General features: G+C 35.5%; 1 protein-coding gene across 1 annotated transcript; it reads right to left on the bottom strand.

Annotated features, from left to right (window-relative positions):
• Window positions 1-3380: 3380 nt before the first annotated feature.
• Window positions 3381-18905, bottom strand: LOC129573639 (protein nervous wreck). Its single transcript, XM_055454447.1, has 12 exons — window positions 17330-18905; window positions 16533-17143; window positions 15938-16164; window positions 14744-15744; window positions 14146-14346; window positions 13195-14079; window positions 12091-12198; window positions 11952-11974; window positions 11758-11868; window positions 11586-11696; window positions 5140-6846; window positions 3381-5067 (listed from the first exon to the last, which is right to left on the bottom strand). The coding sequence occupies exons 2-11, from the start codon at window positions 16551-16553 to the stop codon at window positions 6436-6438; spliced, it is 3099 nt and encodes a 1032-aa protein (XP_055310422.1). The 5' UTR covers window positions 16554-17143; window positions 17330-18905; the 3' UTR covers window positions 3381-5067; window positions 5140-6435.
• Window positions 18906-19928: the final 1023 nt, after the last annotated feature.

The following is a 19928-nucleotide window of genomic DNA, read 5'->3' as shown; positions in this document are numbered from 1 at the left end:
CCAAAACAAGAAATTCACGGCGACAAGGTAATGCTGTCTATTTGGTGGGATGAGGAGGGAGTGGTGTATTATGAGCTGCTGAGAAGTGGTCAAACCATCGATGGGCCTTTCTACCGACAACAATTGATACGTTTGAAACAAGCAATCAAAGAAAAACGCACGAAATGGGAGACCAGAAAAGAGACATTGATTTTCCTACATGACAATGCTCGGCCACACATTGAGAAATCGGTCAAAAACTACTTGGAAAATAGCGGATGGGAAGTTTTGGCTCACGCCCCGTATAGCCCAGACCTGGCTCCTTCCGACTACCATTTGTTTCGATCGATGCAAAACCATATGGACGGAGAGCGGTTCTCTTCAGTTGAAGAAATCCAAAATTGGCTCGATGCATTTATAGCCTCAAAAGATGAGGAATTTTTTAAGGCAGGCATCCGTCAATTGCCCACATTGTGGCAGAAGGTCATCGCTTCCGATGGACAATATTTTGATTGAAATGTAATTTCATTTTGGTATTCAAATAAATGCTTGAAAATTTAAAAAAATCGACAAAACTAATTCCCAGACCCAATATATATGTGTGTGTAATGCAATGTAATTAGGAATGCGTTTGTCTTCTTTCGTACGTTCCAATGACCAGTGAGTGAAAGTATGAATGTTCGAGTAATCAAATGAGTGAGTGGGAGAGAGAAAGAGAGAGAGAGAGGTGTAGTATACAATCAAACGAACGAGGGAATATGTGAGTGTATGGGCTTCGCTCTTAGGATGACGCACGCGTTCGCATTGCTACCGCATGGATGATGCAAGAACCATGTGGTCGACGCAAGAGTTGGCCCAGAATCCCCATTTTCCTACTACTGATTTTTGAAAGCAAAAACATTGCTTAGTATTTTTTCTAACCTGGCAAAATCTGTGATTTTCAATATTCAAACCATCTCTATATTCTCAGGAGTGCGTCCCAAAATATGTCAAATGAGTTTGACATCACAGATATTAATGGAAATAAGTATAATACAAACAATACAGCGGCTAAATTCGAATAAACCGATTGAAACCGCAATATTCATCACATCAAATAAATTCACCGTTTGAACGTCGCGCTTACCGCGAAATTTTTTAAAAATAGACGGTAAATCGAGTTAAGTTCATATTTTATTGGTGAATTCTTAATTCACCGTTTGGAATTTTTTGACTCACATTTTCAAATCTTAGTTCACCATTTTGGACTTGATTCACTCTTATTTTAAGCTCTGATTTACTGAACCCAAGCTATCCTCAGAATACAAAAAATCGATACAATATTCATATTCCTCAAAGCACAGTAAAAGAAAAGTTCCATTTTCTCATTAATTTTTGCAATACCTATATTTTCATGAAGGGGGGACCCGGGAGGGTCACCATATACATGGCTAGAAAGGTATTCACGAGTACTATATTTTTGCCCTAGTGACTAATGCCCTACCACCTATAGGTACGGAGCAATGACCTTCGGTAGCCACATGAGATTTTCATATCCTCCCTATACATACGCCGATTTAGGGGGGATCCGAGGGGGAGCGACACCTATACTATACTGTTTTGGAAAGGTGGCGACACAAGCTATTTAATGGCATATCAGCCGATTGATTTCTTGAGTATTCCTTCAACTTTAGTTGTTCCGGTGTGAAGATTTAACTCCATCTAGAACTCTTTCCAGTAGTTGTGTTTTAGTGAGTAATATTACCTAGACTTAATATAGCGGTTTCAACTACTTTTGGGCGAAATTATCTCAAAAGTAAACTGCAATGAGTTATTTGCTATGCGAACGCTCAAACGGCTACTGTTAATGTGCACGCAAATACACGCACTCGAGTGTGTTGTAGATTTGTCATCCAGTAGCCATTGCATGTCTGTGGATTACTGAATTAGTCCGTACATCAACAATAGCCGTTTGAGCGTTCGCATAACAAATAACTCATTGCAGTTTTGAGATAATTTCGCCCGAAAGTAGTTGAAACCGCTATATTCAGTCTAGGTAATATTACTCACCAAAACACAACTACTGGAAAGAGTTCTAGTTGGAGTTAGATGTTATATCAATGTCATATTCTCTTTGTGGTCATGAAATTTTGGCTAGTAAAACCAATACTTTTCCTTAACAAACAAAGTTTGCGGAAAAGTAATATATCAAATTTTAATGTATTTTACAATCCACTAGTAAAAAAAAACACAAATTAACATTTTGTAAGAATACAATAGTTATATTACGATTTGCATACACAGCGTTCACAGACGACTACGTTTATTGTATTGGGTGTATAACTTTGCTTCCGCCGTTTTTTTTTCAATTTTTGAGGCTTTATTGTGAAAAATTTGTACAATATAATTTATTCAAAGTACTGTCCATCGAAAGCTATGACTTTTCCCCACAATTCAGGCAATTTATGGATTCCGTCCCAAAAAAAACTGTGTCGGCTTGGCGGCCAAAAAGGAATCAAGCCAATTTTTGACTTTTTTGAAAACAAGTGAACCGTCCTCTACTTAGGTGATATTGAATTGACTGAAACCAGTGGTAGTGAGAAAGCGCAATGTCTGGAGATTAAAGCGGGGGCATAAAGGATTTTCAAAATTAATAGCTTCTTAGAAATTTTGGACTTGATAGCCAAAAAGTCATTAAAACAATTTCCTCAAAAATTCGCTTTTTTGCGGCGATAAGTCAATTTTTCGATTTTGCTGTCAGAAATTGGTATATACCGATTAGTTTCTGTTGGGAACGATAAAAGCTAACATTGTGATAAGTTTCTACCACATTCCAATGCACCATATCTGCCTCACCCCCGCAATTATGGAAAATCACCCTTTTTCGAGGGAGTGATTGTGGCGCCACCTATAATGACAAGTAACCACGATCAAAATGTGGTTTGATATGCTTGTGTCTATCGAGAAACGTCCATTCTTCACTACCAGTGTCCACTCGATAAAAGAATAATCTATTTTTCACATTTTTCCCGTATGAAAAAAACTGCTCCCGCAAATGCTGTTTTTTTAGCACGAACTCGGACATTTTTGAGCACAATAAAATTTATGATGCAGATAAAAATTTACAAATGTGATGATGCAGAATTGTTGACAGATGCCCAAGCTTACCGTATGACGTTTTAGAGCTGATATTTTTCACCAGCACTTACCGCTGGAGCCATCTGTTGGAAAACGGCGGAAGCAAAGTTATACACCCAATACTTTATAGAAATGTCATCTGGGCGCTTAGTAGCGTCGTAGTTCTATCAGTGCACTCCTCCGACCTTATTGAAGTCCACATGTCACTTCGCAAGATTTTTAGCTTGTTTTTGGAAAGAAAGTTTGTATGGTTTTGGGAATGTTCATTGAAAATTCTTGATAAATATCATGTCAATATTTCTATATTCAATATTTAAATCAAACTAAAAACACTCGTAAAAAGAGTGTAAATGAATGTAATGAATAATATTTATTCGGCCCTTCTTTCTTTTATGAAGGCATTAGACGAAAAATTATATTTCATTTTACATAATCCTAATTCCATACTCCATGCCAAATATACTTTAATATATTGTACTGAATAACTTGCAGCATCAACGATAATGATACATCCATAAGCATTCTGTTTATGCACAACATACACTATGCACAAGAAAAGTGTTATCTCTCAACAAATAAATAAAAATATATATATTGCAGTGCCGTGCAAAAGTTAGAGTACGACTATGAAATGCATTATTTCTATGTCTTTTTGTCTTTTACCCAAATTAGGGTTCTAATCTGAAAGCCTATTGAAATTCTGACCGAATGAAATATTTTAAAGACAATATTTGAATGGTTTGGAGCGAAAATGTAATACAGAAAAGTGGAGCGGAAAAATGTAAATGATGAATGAGCGGAAAAGGGATAGCTATATAGTATAATGTATAGTAAACTATAGTGAACTATATAGCTATCCCTTTTCATTCGACATTTTTCCGCTCAACTTTTCTGTATTACATTTTCGCTCCAAACCATTCATTTGGCCGGCCTATGGCCATTTTCCGCCATTGAAAAATGGCGGACAAAAATGAGTTTTTTTTTAACATGCCGTCGGATTGAAAAGTCATACCAATATGGTATATATCAATAGAAAGTGTGAAAAATGTCTCTATCAATGGAAAGGTCTTGAAAAGTGAATGTCATTTTTGGGTTTTATACCAGAAATGACATCCACTTTTCAAGACCTTTCTATTGATATATATATATGACTTTTCAATCCGACGGCCTGTTAAAAAACTCATTTTTCAATGGCCGAAAATGGCCATAGGCCGGCCAAATATTGTCTTTGAAATATTTCATTCGGTCAGAATTTCAATAGGCTTCCAGATTAGAACCCTAATTCAGGTTGAATAAGACAAAAAGACATGGAAATAATGCATTTTATAGTCGTACTCAAACTTTTGCATGGCACTGTATTGTATATATATCATATATAATAGATATCCGAATAGATAAATTTGATAAACATATTTGTATTAATGAATGCATCGTATTAGATTATTTCGTCTAACTTCTGTTCAGATTTGTCATGAACAATTGACATTGCATAGAAGAGATATAATAAATGCGGAAACTAAAATATTTTCTAGGTCTTCGAAAATTTTTCAATTGGTGATTCAAATGAAAATAACGAATGTGCTTGTTTTACATATATGTATTTACCGAAACTGCCGGCGATTATAGTTTATTGGCCATGCATACCGGAGAAGAAAGTGTTTATGTTATGATTTTTATTGCTGTCAAAAAGATTCTCCGCTAGAGCTCTAGCCACCTTCTCTCAAAAATTTTTGATAGTCCACTAGCCGACACGGTAGGTACTTCGACAGGGGCACAAAATCAGCTCCCAGCAGAATAACTTAACGTTACATAAATTATTATCAAAAACGAAAAATCAAAACTAAAACTAAAATGCTGCTGCGTTCTGCTGCATCTCAACCACATATGCATTGAACCCATCGAAGTGTATTTGGAACCCACGATCCAGTGTAAAAATATCGGGAGTGTATCCATTGAACAGCTCAAAAAGATCTGAAATCACGAACAACAATGTATAATAACAACATTTTTTGTTTCATTTTTACATGCCAATCGAAATATTACCTTTGCATAAGATGCATTTTGCAGCCACTGTATCACACCAAACTGTTCAGTCCTGTTGGACGCTGATTTGACGCGTTACTCTGTTGTAAATACGCATTCGCCTCTTTTAAAGTAAGATGCGTTAGATCATATTCAAATCAATGCTGATGATCTGTCAATTGATACAAACTGAACCGATGCAAAATCTCTCTCTTTCCCTTTTTAAACTGATCCCATGCCAACAGTGAAGTGATGTTGTCAAATAAACACCAAGCGGAATGCTGATTCTGCTTTTTTCTCATTGCTTTGTCGAATACAGTTATGTGTTGACAACATAGTGTTGTTCATTGTTGATTCGTGTTCGATGCATGTAGCAAAACACCACCCAAACGACTAACAGTAAATTTCGCGCCGAATATACCAAATATTTTGTGCTCGTATGATATCAATTGCAATCAACGAAACCGAAAATTGATACAATTATGCCAACTTCTACAAATTAACTGCATATCCTATGTTCTTCTCCAGGCTGCCATTCAAACGGCATGCATAACAACAAAGCCAGAGAACCAAATTATTCGCCATCATTTTGTATTTGTATGAGTTCACACCTACTCTTACCGATTGACTACCAAGTCGCACAATTGAGAATATATTTCGATGTGCGAAATGGCCTTAATTGTAAAATATTTCTATTGCCTTGCTGTCATTTGGATTCTCAAAATATCATATTTGAACTGACTGTTTTTACATAATTATGTAACTTAAGCTTAGTACATGATTAATGATACATATGAATATCAGAGAAGAATTATGAAACATAATATTAGCGTGAGATGAATGCCTCTGACTGAATAAACGAATAAACGAATTAAAACGAATATTAAGGAATATTTGAAATGGGACGTTTTTTTGTCCAACTTTTCGAATGTGTTCAATGCAAGTTCAATTCAAAATTCATTTCGCACTTTATTATTGGAATTAATGCAAATTTCCATTAGTACGTAAACGTACGTTAATACGTGAAAAATATTAAGTGACGATAACTCACAAAATAGTTACAGTTGTTGAATTATTATTATTCATGAAGCACTTCATTTTACAAAAATATTATGTTCAATCATTCCACTAAGACCATCTAGCTTTTTTTTGTCCCAACTATTATTATTTCTATACTTTAACGCTATTGAATTGGTTACGATCGCGCAATTCACAAATGTCATATATACTTTTTGTGCATGGCCTCAACGTTTTCAAGTTTACAAGGGGCTAAATTGTACATTGATACTAGATGAATTCATTCGGAGTTCGAACAACTTATGCATTCGATTCTTTGAGATTTTGTAAGCGCTCCAGCTGATGTGGTGCCAATTCATCAGGTATGCTAGCTCTACCACCCAATTGTTTCGGTAATTCAGGCTGATCTGGCTGATCAGGTTCACCAAATGCATTATCAAAGTTTGCTTCGAAGTTCGCATCGAATTTATTGTGATCATCAATAGATGATATAGATGTTGAAACGGGTGGTGGAGGTGGTGGAACAGTGGGGGGACCGAATCGAGGAACCTGTTGTTTTTCTCGGTTGGCCGGTGAATTTGAAGCTTCCTTATTTGCAATTGTATTTTTGGTTTCTTCTTTAGAGTCAGTTTTCTCTAACGATTTCGGGTTTGGTCTCTTGCTGGTTTCAATCCGAGCCTCTTCCAAAATTTCGTCAACTGCTTCTGCCACCTAGAGATAAAATTTGGAAACATTATATAATGTTTTATGAAATTATCAATTTAATGCTTATCGATTAGTTTCAGAACCATGTTATTGAAGATGTATTTTATTGCCCAAATATATTATAGGGGGAAGTGGATCAATTTGGATCAGGTGGCTATCCTGATCACTCGACTTATCCCCAAAACGGTACCAACACCATGACATATGGAACCAACATTAAATGTGTTGTTATTTACCACATATTTGGCAAACTAAATGATTATGTAATCTGTGAACAGTAGAAATGGTAAAAGTTTGTTTTGAGACCTTCCGCCAGCTTATCCGCGTCATCACAGAACTTCGATTTGTGTGTTGTTTTGGTGAAGCAACGAATGGTATTATATTCTGATAGCTAAGATCGAGTACTATCTATGAATAATAATAGTTTGGATAAATGTTTGGCGCGTGATATTTTCTGGGACAACATTTTGGAAATGGTGCGTGAGGGCTATTCGGATCAAAATTGTGGGGACTATTCGAATCAGAACTTTTTACACTATTCACAGATTTATATTAAAGTTTTTTTTAATGTAATATTGATCATGTAATCGTGATATTGGTTCATTTTGTTGAGGCTTATTTCTCAAATATTTCATGAATTTTCTGTTTATTTTGTTTTATTTGGTTTTATCATGGTTTGTACGTATGAGCATTAACAACATTTCACCATTTCTTCTTACATTTTTTGTTATTTCATTCATTTTACTATCATTTTATTCAATCCAGTTAACACATTAGCAATATTCCTGAATTTTGAAACTTTTAATGATTAGGTTCCAATTAAACTGTTGAAATACCATAAAAAAAGACTCTAATTCCTCGAAATACTGATTCAGAAAGTATTCCTATACTTAAAATGTGATAAAATGTGGGTTATCCGAATAGCCTCCACATGAGGTCGTCCAAACATTGGCCCATATCTCACTACCAGGACCCCCAACACAATTTTTTTTATGTAAAAGATAGCTTTCGAACTTTATGTATGAAAAAATTATCCAGAATTTTTTTATTCCCGAATTACAAATTTCCCGAATTCAAAAATCCCGAATCAAACAATTTGATTTCCCGAAAATCCCGAAAATTCTTTATGGAATCATTTCTATCTATTTTGAAATGAAAAATGGTATGGTTAACAACGGTGAGGAGTTTCACAAGAATGAGCGCGCGAGTACACCATACTGTAGACTGTACAATGTACAAGTTATTCCAAACTGAACAAAATGCTTCGTATGAAGATACGATACTGAAATGTAAAAATGGTGCGATCAACAAAGGTAGGGAGTTTCACAGGACCGAACGAGCGCGTGCGCGAAATTTTTCAATTTCGGAAATTGACTTTCGGGAATTTTTTTTTTCGGAGATTTGATTTTCGGGATAACATTTTCTGGAAAATCAGATGTTCGGGAAAAAAAAGTATGCGGGATTTTTTATCGGGAAATTGTCTTCCCGAAAAGTGGCATTTTCGGGATTCAGTTTCGGGAAAAAAATCTTTTGGGAAAAAGTATTTTCGGGAAATGGTCCGGCAATCCGTTCGTGTACGAATTGCTGTTAGCGTAAAAGAGATGTTGTTCGCAGCAAACTCAGTTTAGATGTTCTTTGAAAATTTAAAAAAATGTCGAAAAAACTCACTTGAAAATAATTCTATCAACTTTAGATCCAACAATATCATTGAATAGAAGCATCCTTAGGAATCATAAACATGCTTTAGCATAATGATATTATCACTCGTTAGATTTTTAGTATCAAGGTTCTTTACTTGTCACAAAGCGTTACATATATCGGCCATTCCACACGAAATCAGGGAAGAGTTGTAATGTGAGGTCGCCGAATTGGCTGAAAATTGGCTTGGAGTCTTGTTTCCGATAGAAAAAGAGAAAAACCAAAATCTCAGGCCTAAAAGTGGCCCGCCTTTCTGAGTTAACCCAGCGTGAATTTTGCAAAAAATTGAAAAAATCGAAAAAAAGGGTTTGCGGTAACTAAAATCTAACTGTGAAGTAGTTGACACATTGCCAAATCTATGGTACCGTTGGAAAGGGAATTGATGGGGCTACAAAAGCCGCCTAGTAACCTATCCTCTATGGCCCCATTGGAACCTCCAAAAATAGGTTCAAAGTATAAAATGTTAAATATCTCAAAATAGTGGGGTTTTTTTGACATGTTTTTTTGCGTTTTTTTGCGCTTATGTCGCGCCGCTTCAGATGGAAAAATAAAATTTCGTGTATACCCCACATTCAGTTCGTGTATCTGGCCTCGGCAGGTGAATCATATGTCATTTTGCAGCGTTTTAGTGGGGAAAATGGTCGAAAATTGCCTCTTACGACATTTTGATATGGAAAAACTGCTATATTTTCGTCAAAATACATGAAAAAATGACCTTTTCTACATCGGTTTACCTATAAATTTTGTCCGAAACTGACTTTTCTTCATGAACAAACGAATGGTCTAAATCTGCTTACAAAATCACATTTGTGGCATAGAAAACCCACCTATAATGGGCTGTCATGATTCTATTTCCACGTAATTTTTGACGGAAAGTCGATTGAGACTTATCTCAATCCTGTCTGATAGGTCTAAAAGGTCGAAAAATGACCCTGCTTCAGAGAATGTTTTCAACTCGCAATAAAAACACTTTTTTTGCTTCAAAAATTCCCTATTCTGTATTTAATCGTGAATGGCTTTTATTTTCCAGCGAAGCAAATGAAAATATGCCAATTTGCTTACCATTTTTGGCTCAATTCAGCGTTTCAGCGGGGGTATACACGAAATTTTATTTTTCCATCTGAAGCGACGCGACATAAGCGCAAAAAAAAACGCAAAAAAACATGTCAAAAAAACCCCACTATTTTGATATTTTTAACATTTTATACTTTGAACCCATTTTTGGAGGTTCCAATGGGGCCATAGAGGATAGGTTACTAGGCGGCTTTTGTAGCCCCATCAATTCCCTTTCCAACGGTACCAATGGTTTGGTAATGTGTCAACTACTTCTTAGTTAGTTTTCAGTTCGCGTAAACCGTTTTTTCGATTTTTTCAATTTTTTGCCAAATTTACACTGGGTGAACTCAGAAATGTGGGCCACTTACAGGCCTGAGATTTTGGTTTTCTCTTTTTCTATCGAAAACAAGACTCCAAGCCAATTTTCAGCCAATTCGGCGACCTCACATTACAACTCTTCCCTGATTTCGTGTGGAATGGCCGATATGTAACACGGGGTAGATTCGAGTTAATGTAATACACCGTTAATTTGTTGGATCAGATGTATAGCAATATTTTGCCAAATTTACTTTTCGCGGCGATACATCCGTTATGACAATTATATTATGACAATTTCCATACAAAATTTTCCGTTATAAATCAAATATTTAACTTAGAGGGCAGCAAGTAAAACAATGGAGGGCGAAAATTTGGGCAAATATTAACGTATTATTCACACAAAAATGCAATTCATAACCGTTTTAATATTAATGCTCATGTTAAACGTGGAAAGATGAGAGGAATCACAGATTTTGTTGAAAAGAAATGAGTAGAAAGTCGAATGAATGGATGGAAGTCGAACATACTAGCATAGTATGTGTTTGTATCGTATTTACTTTGCCGCGCGAAATTACCACCCATACTACTTTGTGACATAGTAGTATGGCACAGCAAAGTAAATACATACTATGCCTGTCAATGTAATGGTGGCCATTTATCAAATTAACAATAATTCTTCTACAATTCACTATAGCATTTCTCAGTGAGTACAGTCGCCTATTTCCAGAGCGTTTTATGAGCTGACGTCAGCAGCACTAACGCTCTGCCTATTTCGTTCGGTTTAATCGTTTTTAGTCAGTCAATAGCTAGTCAGTTGATACCATTTCACACAATGGTGCTCATATCCCAATCAAAGAATTTGTGTGGCGAGCAAAGCGGGCCGAACTTTTGATATTAAGTATCCTGAAATTAAAGTTTTTCTTGGTTTATTGTAAAAAATTTCTTTATGACGATTACATTTTTGAAAGGGTTTTGAACCCCAAATATAGGTACGCCATTGTAAATGGGAAATCGAGCTACTTCAATTCATAATCAGGCGTACCACAGGGAAGTTACGTCGGACCCTCACTACTTTGTTATTCATAAGTGATATTAAATATGAAATGGATGGGGTGTTCATTTCCCTATTTACCGATGATTACACAGAGCAACACTAGAAACAGGATTGGACGATGAACTTTTCAGTCATTGAAATCGGAATTGCAACGCTTAGCTTTTTTGTTTTGCCTTACAAGGGGCTACTAGGACCGTTTGAAGTCTGATAGCTTTTTACAAGCATTTCCATGTTTGGTTATGTTTTTTACTCAGTATTCGAGAACCAAAATCTCTATGTATCTATTATACGGAAAAATCAGATTTTTTCGGAATTAATTCTCGTACTTTTTTTGTAACTATAAATTCAGCCAAATACAGTATGTAGTGTGTAGTGTTGAATTAGTAAATATATAAATGAATTATCTTATTATAATTTTCATAAAAATGAGTCAAAATACGCATTTGAATTTACGTTACTGTCTTTGGCCGTGACTATATGGCATTTTCTACTATATTGACCAAGACCGTTTAACGAAACATAACAGATATGGGACAAATGGGCGTTTTGCATTGCTGCATGTACTGAACGTCACTTGGGATGTTATAGTAATAAATATTAAACCAATCTCTACGGCCACCTCTTTTTCTAATTCATCTCGCTTCAATTGTTCAATGTCATCATCTATGTCCTCCTGTTCATCTTCTTCTTTAATAATTTCGTCTAGAAACTTTTTTTCTGCATCTTCGACCTGTTGAATTTGAAAATATGAAATAATCTAAATACATAGGTATCCAATTTCTTTCATTTACCATCGGTGTGGCAGCCGTTACTGATATCTGGACGCATCCTAGCCCCAAATCATGTTCATCCACTTGTACTTCTTTCTTCGAGTGAAACGTATTTTCCTCTTGATCTGAGTCCTTCATAAACAAAAAATTGAAAAAGTAGTGCTTTGGATCCGAACTCGTTTTTGCATTTGAATATAAATGTCTAATGAACTTACTGAATCTGGTTCTAGCACCATAACTTTAGAAAGAAGAAGAGAGATCATTACAGCAGTCTCGTTTTATTTCACGTTATTGATTCAAAAGATAAAACAAATAAATATGAATGAATATGTAACAAAAATGAATATTATTTACCCGGTGTTGGTGTGTCCTTGAATTGCTTTCCATATTGTGTTTGCATTGACTCTGATAGTTCCATTTCGAATTTAACTACTGGTTTTGATGGTGTATATGAGTCTGTACCTGAGTATAAATTTTTGGTCAATAGTTTGTATAGTTTCTTGAAGATGCATGTATGGACATGATTAAAAATAAATCTTGAAGTTGTGGTGTTCAAATATTCAATCTTGAAACTTTTTACGCGAAACATAACTAGACCTCGCACCAAGTTTATGGGAAATCGAGAAATCATCGAAAAAAATCAGTAAAATTCGGAAATTTACGAAGAATAAAAAAAAATTATAAAATAATAAAAATATTATTTAATTTTCATTCGAAAATATAAAAAATAATGTTTTTTGGCAATATGGTCGTTGGACATCGTGAAAAAGCGATTTTCATCATTTTAATGGGATTTAATAGTGAAATGGTTTAAAAAAATTCCCATATTTTCTCGTATATTTCGTCCCAAATAAAGAGTATGCCCAATATATATACATATACGTTTATTCTTCAATAAATCCATTTTTCGAATCAATTTTACAACCAAGCCTAGATATAGATTATTTTACGTCGAAATCATACATGCGCGAGGGGGGTGGTATTTTATATAACCGGTTTCAAGTACTTAGTAGTGCTTTTTTCAACCTAAAATAAGTGTTTCCTTATGTGTTTTGGCGAGACCTATCGATTGAGACCTATCCCGTTGTTCTCTGATGGCCGAATTCGTGTTTGTATGAAAAGTACTGGGAAAACTTGAAAAGCCGATTTGAGCGTCATAAATTTTATCATGAATTTGACAGCTAAGGAGTGGCTTTACCCCCCCATAAAGGCGGGAGTTTCTTAGGGTTTTTGACGTGCTATATCGATTGAGACTACCCACATTGCTCTCCGACCCCCGTTTCCTCTATATAGGTGTACAAATAATAAAAAACGAAATAATAAGGGAACCTGATTAAAGTATTATTCTCATATATATCAAAGAAGCAAATGAGAATGTGAACAGTGATGAAATGTTTTCGATTGGCCATTTGAACAATTATAAGAATTTAAACATTTTCTTCAGTCGTTATATCATACCATTCAATAAATTAGCCTCATTAACAGCGTCTTCTAGATCCTTGTAATACTCTGGAGGTGGAGGTGGTGGTGCGTCGAATGCGGGTGGTGTTACAGCTTCTGGTGATTCCATATCAGGCTCAGTTAATGGTTCTCCATTTTCATCGCATTCTTCAACAACTAGAGATGGAAAGTTACCAAACTTTCCGTTAAGTTCTCCTTCCCACCAACCATCATCGACACCGTGCGGTGATTTATTTACGATAGTTATTATTTGGTTTTCTTCAAATGTCAATTCATCTTCAGCAGAGGCATCATAATCATATAAAGCGATGCAATATTCTTTGTCCGATTTTTCCAATTTCATGGGTACGGCTATAACGCTAACCTGATCGGGCGATTGTACATCAGGCTCTTCACTCTCGATAGTATAGTCGACTGATGAGAAGGAAATTTGTGTAGTTAGTGCCTGATTTGCATTTGTATCTGTGGACAAATCACGTTCAACATCCAAATAATTATGTGGAACATAACCCTCTTCTCCACGATAATTTCTAGCTCGTAGCCAGCCATCGCCGTCACCATCTCCAATCACTTCAAGTTGCTCATTTTCGACTATTGTCAATTCATCGGGGTTTTGAGCATTGTATGAATAAAGAGCTATACATTTGAATATTTGTTCATTCGCAGTATGAGGATCTGAAGCTGACGTAACGGACGCATTTACATTTGAAACTTGTTGAGGAGAATCTTCAGATGCAGCAGCATTCGAAGCACCCCAATCAACTGTAGTCGGATCATCCCAATTTGCAAATTCTTCCATATGTGGCTGTTTTTCTTGTTGGTGTTCTGTTACACCATAATTTTCCTCTGATTCCGCTATAGAACTATCATCGTCGTCATCATCTATAAATATATTAAACAAATTATTATATATGTACAAAATTGTATGCATTTGTCAACAAGGGATACCTCCTTGGACTTGGGCTGGAGCTTGAGCTTGACCTGTCTTCGTTGCAGTTTGAGAAGCGGGTGCTGCTTCAGCTTCGGTATTATCGCTATCATAGAAAGAGTCTAAACTTGCATGCTCACCATGTCCTGATGCGTCTGTTCGCATTGATAATGAACTCGATGAACGAGGTAATTCTTGTACGCCCAACGTTTCGGCTTCTTCTATAAATACAAAAATAAGTATTTTTGCGACGCTTTTCCATTGATAAGATAAAGAGGAGAGTATGTTTTTTTTATATACATATTGTTTATAAAAGGAAGTATGTTTACGTGCCACAGATTTCCGCGATTTTTTTCATTTTCGCCATTCTCGCATCTCTGATCTGATGCGCGCAAATCGCGAAAGACAAACCTCCTCTATTTATAATACATTTATAATGCAAACTCCTCAAATCTCCTCTTTGCTCTTTCATAACAAAATATATGCCTTCTATAAAATTGTGTGAACTTTTCACCAAATCCTAGTTTTTGGAATGTGTTGCTTTTTCAAATTTTGCAAACATGAATTTCGTAATAAAATATCATTTTGTCTTTCGGGCTCATCAAATTTAATACTAACCTATCCACTCATCAACATTAACACCACCAGCTCGTAGACACTCCAGACATGCTTCTGATTTGACTTTTTCAGTTTCTGACTTGCGAATTTTCTCGCGAAATTCCTCAATTTTCGTTTCTAGGTCGGGTCCATTCGGGTCGTTTGGATCGGATCGCTGACCTGAATCACGCAACTGTTGACAAACTGCTAGTTTTCGGGCATTTTCTCTTATTGAATTATTCTCACGAACAATTTTGGAAGCAAATAGTTTTGCTTCTCGGCTCAATGTTGCTGCGGCTGAGTCATGCTCAGCAGTTATTTTAGTGACTGGATCATTATCGCAAGGCTCGTAATCATATTGGATGTGTTGCTTAAGTACAGGATACAGCAAATACAAGCACTGTACATTGTACTCCCGTGTTAGTTGATGTGCTTGATCACGAATTTTTGTGAACGAATGTTGTGTTGCAGAGCAAGTAAGTAGTTCAGTTCTACCCATCAATGTTAAATAGTCAGCGATGCGCTCGAACACATAATTTTCCATAGTTGTCATTGTAGTTTGCAAATCAACTGTAAAATAACGATTTTGATGAGCATTTGCATGTGCCAAACTCAAAATATAATCGTTCCGTGCTCCTGTTGATTTCTCTTCCAGTTCTTCTTTGCGTGATGTAACCCTAGCACTGTTTTTTTGTAATGATGTGATTGATTGAAAAAATGAGCCTTTTTTCTTCTTGAGTTTTTCTTCTATATCTCGTGCTTTGTCGCGAACACCATGTGCACTGTGCTCCTCATCGAAATAAGACTTTTTTGTTATGTCTATTTTCTGCACGGTGGTCTGCAATTCTTTTTGGATATTACCTAGTTGATTTAAGCATTTTTTACTAATTTGAATTTTATAGTCTCGTAAGCTTTTTGCTTCATCGGCGATTTGCTGTTGAAAAACCTCAATGGCAGCTAAACGAGCTTTAGCCAATTTTTCATTTTCTTCCAGAACAGTTTGCCAAACACTCCACATATTCCTACAGTGTGAATAAGTAATATACATAATTTTGATTAATTGATGCAATACAGTTTGAAGTTCAGCATAATATAAAACGAGTTGTCCATAATTTATTCAAATTTTCGACATCGTTCTGTGAACGATTCTGGATGACACTATTGATCCGTTATAGAGGAGATTACCGGCTGTTACTTGTTTAATTTTCAACTTACCATTTTTCAGAACCATCTAATTTGATTTCCGGAATGCAAACCATCTTTTTATTCAAGTACAGCGATGATATTTTAAGTAATGATTCGCTATAAGATTTCTCAATAGCAGACCTCTTGATTGTGAACTGCCGAATGTCTTCAAGCAATTCACATTCATGTTGATTTTTCAATTGAAGTTTGGCAAGCTGTTCGGAGTGCAAGCCCTTCAAATATTTACCATAATTTCCCTATTATAAGTCAAAGAAGAGTAAACAGTAAGTCAAACATAGTAAATGTAAATTTCAATTTGATTTTTGAGTAAAAGAAGAAACAATTCTCCATAAATGTCTCTAGAAATATTTTTCATTTAGAAACAAAATATCGAGTCTATTTTTATGTTACAATGTTGACTTCATTCTTTATGTGAATTTGAATAGAAAATCGATTATGATTTCAACCACTTGGACATTTTGGAAATTGGAATAATTTAAAAATAACATGAAACACATTCGGTCGCCATGTAAGTGTCTGAAATATTTTCAAACTTGCGCTGGTTAACATGGATTTGACAACATAGTCTTTAGGCTGGATTGATTATTATATTGGTTCAACTTACTTTTCGTGGTGGAGGTTGCATTTTTTTACGTTAAATGTCTTTTGAAATGGTTTTTGAATAGGAATAATCAAATTCTAGAAATTGTATTAATCTACAATGAAGCGGATGAGGTTTTTGAAGCAAACAATTGTTCTGATAATATCTTCTTTGCACTTTATTATACGTTTCTTCAAATTTTGCACCACACATAAATCAATTTAATTTCAATATTAGTGTTTATAACTTTGGACCGTTTCTAGTTTTCATTGTTTCTTCAATTGTTCGTCTAGTTTTTTATAACAGAATAAAATTTCAAAAAACTGAACATTCAACTTTTTTCTCTAATAACGAGGGTTGAAATGGAAATGGCCTCAAAACCAATAATTTGTCTAAATGATGTGATGTTCTGTCTTATTTCAATTTTTTTCACGTTTGGTGATAGCAGAAAGTTTGACGCACTAAGCTGTGCTGAAAATTTTAGTAGTAGTATTGATGTTTACTTGTAGTGGTGAAAAGCATGAAAATTGATTATATCGAAGTGCGCATAAAAGTTGAGCGCATCTATACATACAAAACGTTCCAGCCTATTTGAAAGGATGACAAGGACGACAACAGTGAATGCAACCTCGGATCTGTTATATACAAGTAAAAGAAAGACGGAGAAAATGCGTGATTTTTCCCAAATATCACGAACATATGTAATATTTGAAGCTTTGAAATATGTATATAATTGTAATAATTGTGTTAGAAAGCATTGCTTTCATTTAACAAATACATTTATAAAATCATATTTTCTTATTTTACATTCGTTTTAATACCACTTTTTGAAAATCTGCACAATTTTGATGGCTATATTTACATAATTCACCACTGATTCTCATGAGGAACAAATCGCAGGACTGTTGTGTTGTTGATAATAAAAATGGAAATACAGAAGTGTTTGAACTAAAGCGCAACTTGAAATTTGTTTCTTAAAAACGTCACATGAATCGACGCTCCAGTAGAATCGTATTTTGGAATATGGTTTTTTATGTTTTTCGCGAAAATGATAAGTGTTAGTGAATTCAGCAAAGTTTTGGAACTTGACACACTCTATAACTTTATTGAAGATAACATTTCGCTACCTCTTAACATTTTCCCGAAAAAAAAACATAAAAAAACACAATCAAAATTTATATTTTGTATAGTACGTTTTTTTTTATTAAAGCGACGATTCACTTTGCGTTTTTAAGAAATAAATATGATTGACAAGTTTTATATTGTATTTGTCGTTTTGCAATTTTTCTTTAAAACGTCAACAGTGCCATCTAAATCTTCGTAAGATTTGTACGTTGTGAATGGCGCGGCGTTGCGATGTAACGAATATACAGGAAACCACATTTAAACTAAAATTTACATACATATTTCATGTTGCGCTTCAGTTCAACACTTCTGTATTGCCATTTTTATTCTCAGCGACATTACCTATTACATTACTTCTATATGTCCTTCTCTTCGTACCGCACGATCGGATCGCTTTTGATGATCTCGAACATTTTTTTGCGTAAAAATTCACGGAGACGTTTCCTACCATGTGTATTCAAATGGTTCTTCGTGTTCGTTACATATGTGCTAATCAAGTCATTCATAACGTTGCCAAAATGATCTGCGTTGGGCCAAGCCATTCGATGGCTACCGTCCTGCTGACGCACAATTTCACGAAATCCTGGCGACATTTTCTTCCTGTAAATATTTTTCTTCAGGACACCAAAAAAACAAGACCGAATCACCTGTTCGCCATCCTGATAAAAAAAACTCGTAGTTCTTCTCGCCGAATGCGCGCTCACAACGGTTTTTGTCGTCCTGAATCTTTGAACGCGGGTTTTGACTGTTCTTATTCCCGAAGGTTTGTCGTCCTCAATCTTGTCTGGATCATCACAATTGGCTTCGGTGCCTTCAGAGAGAAATAATATGAGTCCGTTGTGTGGTGTTCTGTTGTGTTGCATAAAAGAAAGATGCCAGCTCTGCGTTTTCTTTCTAAAATTCAATGCTCAAAAGTTTTGTTAACACTAGAATGTTGTTAGAAAAACTTGCACTTGTGTCGTTGGCGTGTCTTCAAAGACTCGAACTTTTTGGGAGGAATCAATTTCATATCTTCAGGAAAAATAACTACCGTGATGTTTCCCTACAATGTGTAATTTCAGAATTGCTAGATGCCATTGTTGCTAATCTCCTGAACTTCCACATAAAGAATATCATCGATGAAAGTCAGCATGGATTTGTTAAATTCATTTCATACCACCGAGGACAGCTGAAATATAAAGGCTCTCGGAAATCGCCTATGTTGCTTTTGTCTAAAACGTCAATGTCATTAGCAGCATTGACGTTCTACTGACTTAAAAGCATTGAAATGTCAATTGCTTCGACGTTTTAGGCACAAATTTCCGAGAGCCTTTGAATACACGATTGACAACGAAAAAATTGACCGTGTCGAAGTGATGAAGGATCTGGGGGTCATTTTGGATGTGAACATGAATTTCAACGCACACATTGAATTCATTACCGCCAAAGCAAAGTCAAGATTAGTATGGATCAAACATTTTGGAAGGGAGTTCGAGGACCCGTGGACAGTTAAGAAATTATTTTTCACATTTGTACTACCGATTATCGAATATGGTTCACAGATTTGGAGCCCATACACTGCTGAAAAGCTTGCTCGAGTTGAGTCCGTTCAAAAGCAATTTTTACTATTTGCACTGCTTAAAATGAAATGGTCGCATGAAATTAAGTTGCCACCACACGAATGTCGATTGCTGGAATTGCAAATGATTACGCTTGCGGAACGCAGAAAAATAGATCAAATCGCAATGGTAGGGGAATGTAACCGGTTGTGGGACGGGTTTTGTAACTTTGCCAGAAAAAAATGTCTGTCATATATTTTTTCGAACCCTATATATCGTTCGAAAGTTTATCATCATAGCTAACTTTTCTCTAAACAAAGTTGGTCATTTATATCGACAACAAAAATTTTATGGTCATTTTCCCGACAGTCTTGAAAATTGCGAGAAAAAAAATTGTACCCGGTTGTGGGACACCCCATTTTTTCTGGTTCAAATGTCAAAAATCGGAGTAAAATCATTAGAAATCATTAGAAATAGTATCATAACCCTGTACTTGAAAAGCTGTCTTTTGTCCCTTTAACATGATGGGAAATGCAAATGTTGATTTGACAGTCACAAAAACACCAATAATTCCGACCACACATATTTATTTTAACACAAATGACCATATTCCATCACTGAAACGTCGTATTCATGCTTTCAATGCAAAAAAATGGGTGTCCCACAACTGGGTACATGACTGTCCCACAACTGGAATCGCACACCATTTTGTTTGTGATGCAAAAAAAATTTCAATGCTCATATACTGATAAAAACA

The sequence above is a fragment of the Sitodiplosis mosellana genome, unplaced genomic scaffold (genome assembly GCF_009176505.1).
Source record: "Sitodiplosis mosellana isolate CC-2019 unplaced genomic scaffold, AAFC_SMos_1.0 Smas_scaffold_6102, whole genome shotgun sequence".
Lineage (NCBI taxonomy): Eukaryota > Metazoa > Arthropoda > Insecta > Diptera > Cecidomyiidae > Sitodiplosis > Sitodiplosis mosellana.
The sequence above is the reverse complement of the archived record's forward strand: the minus strand, read 5'-3'. Positions and strand labels throughout refer to the sequence as shown.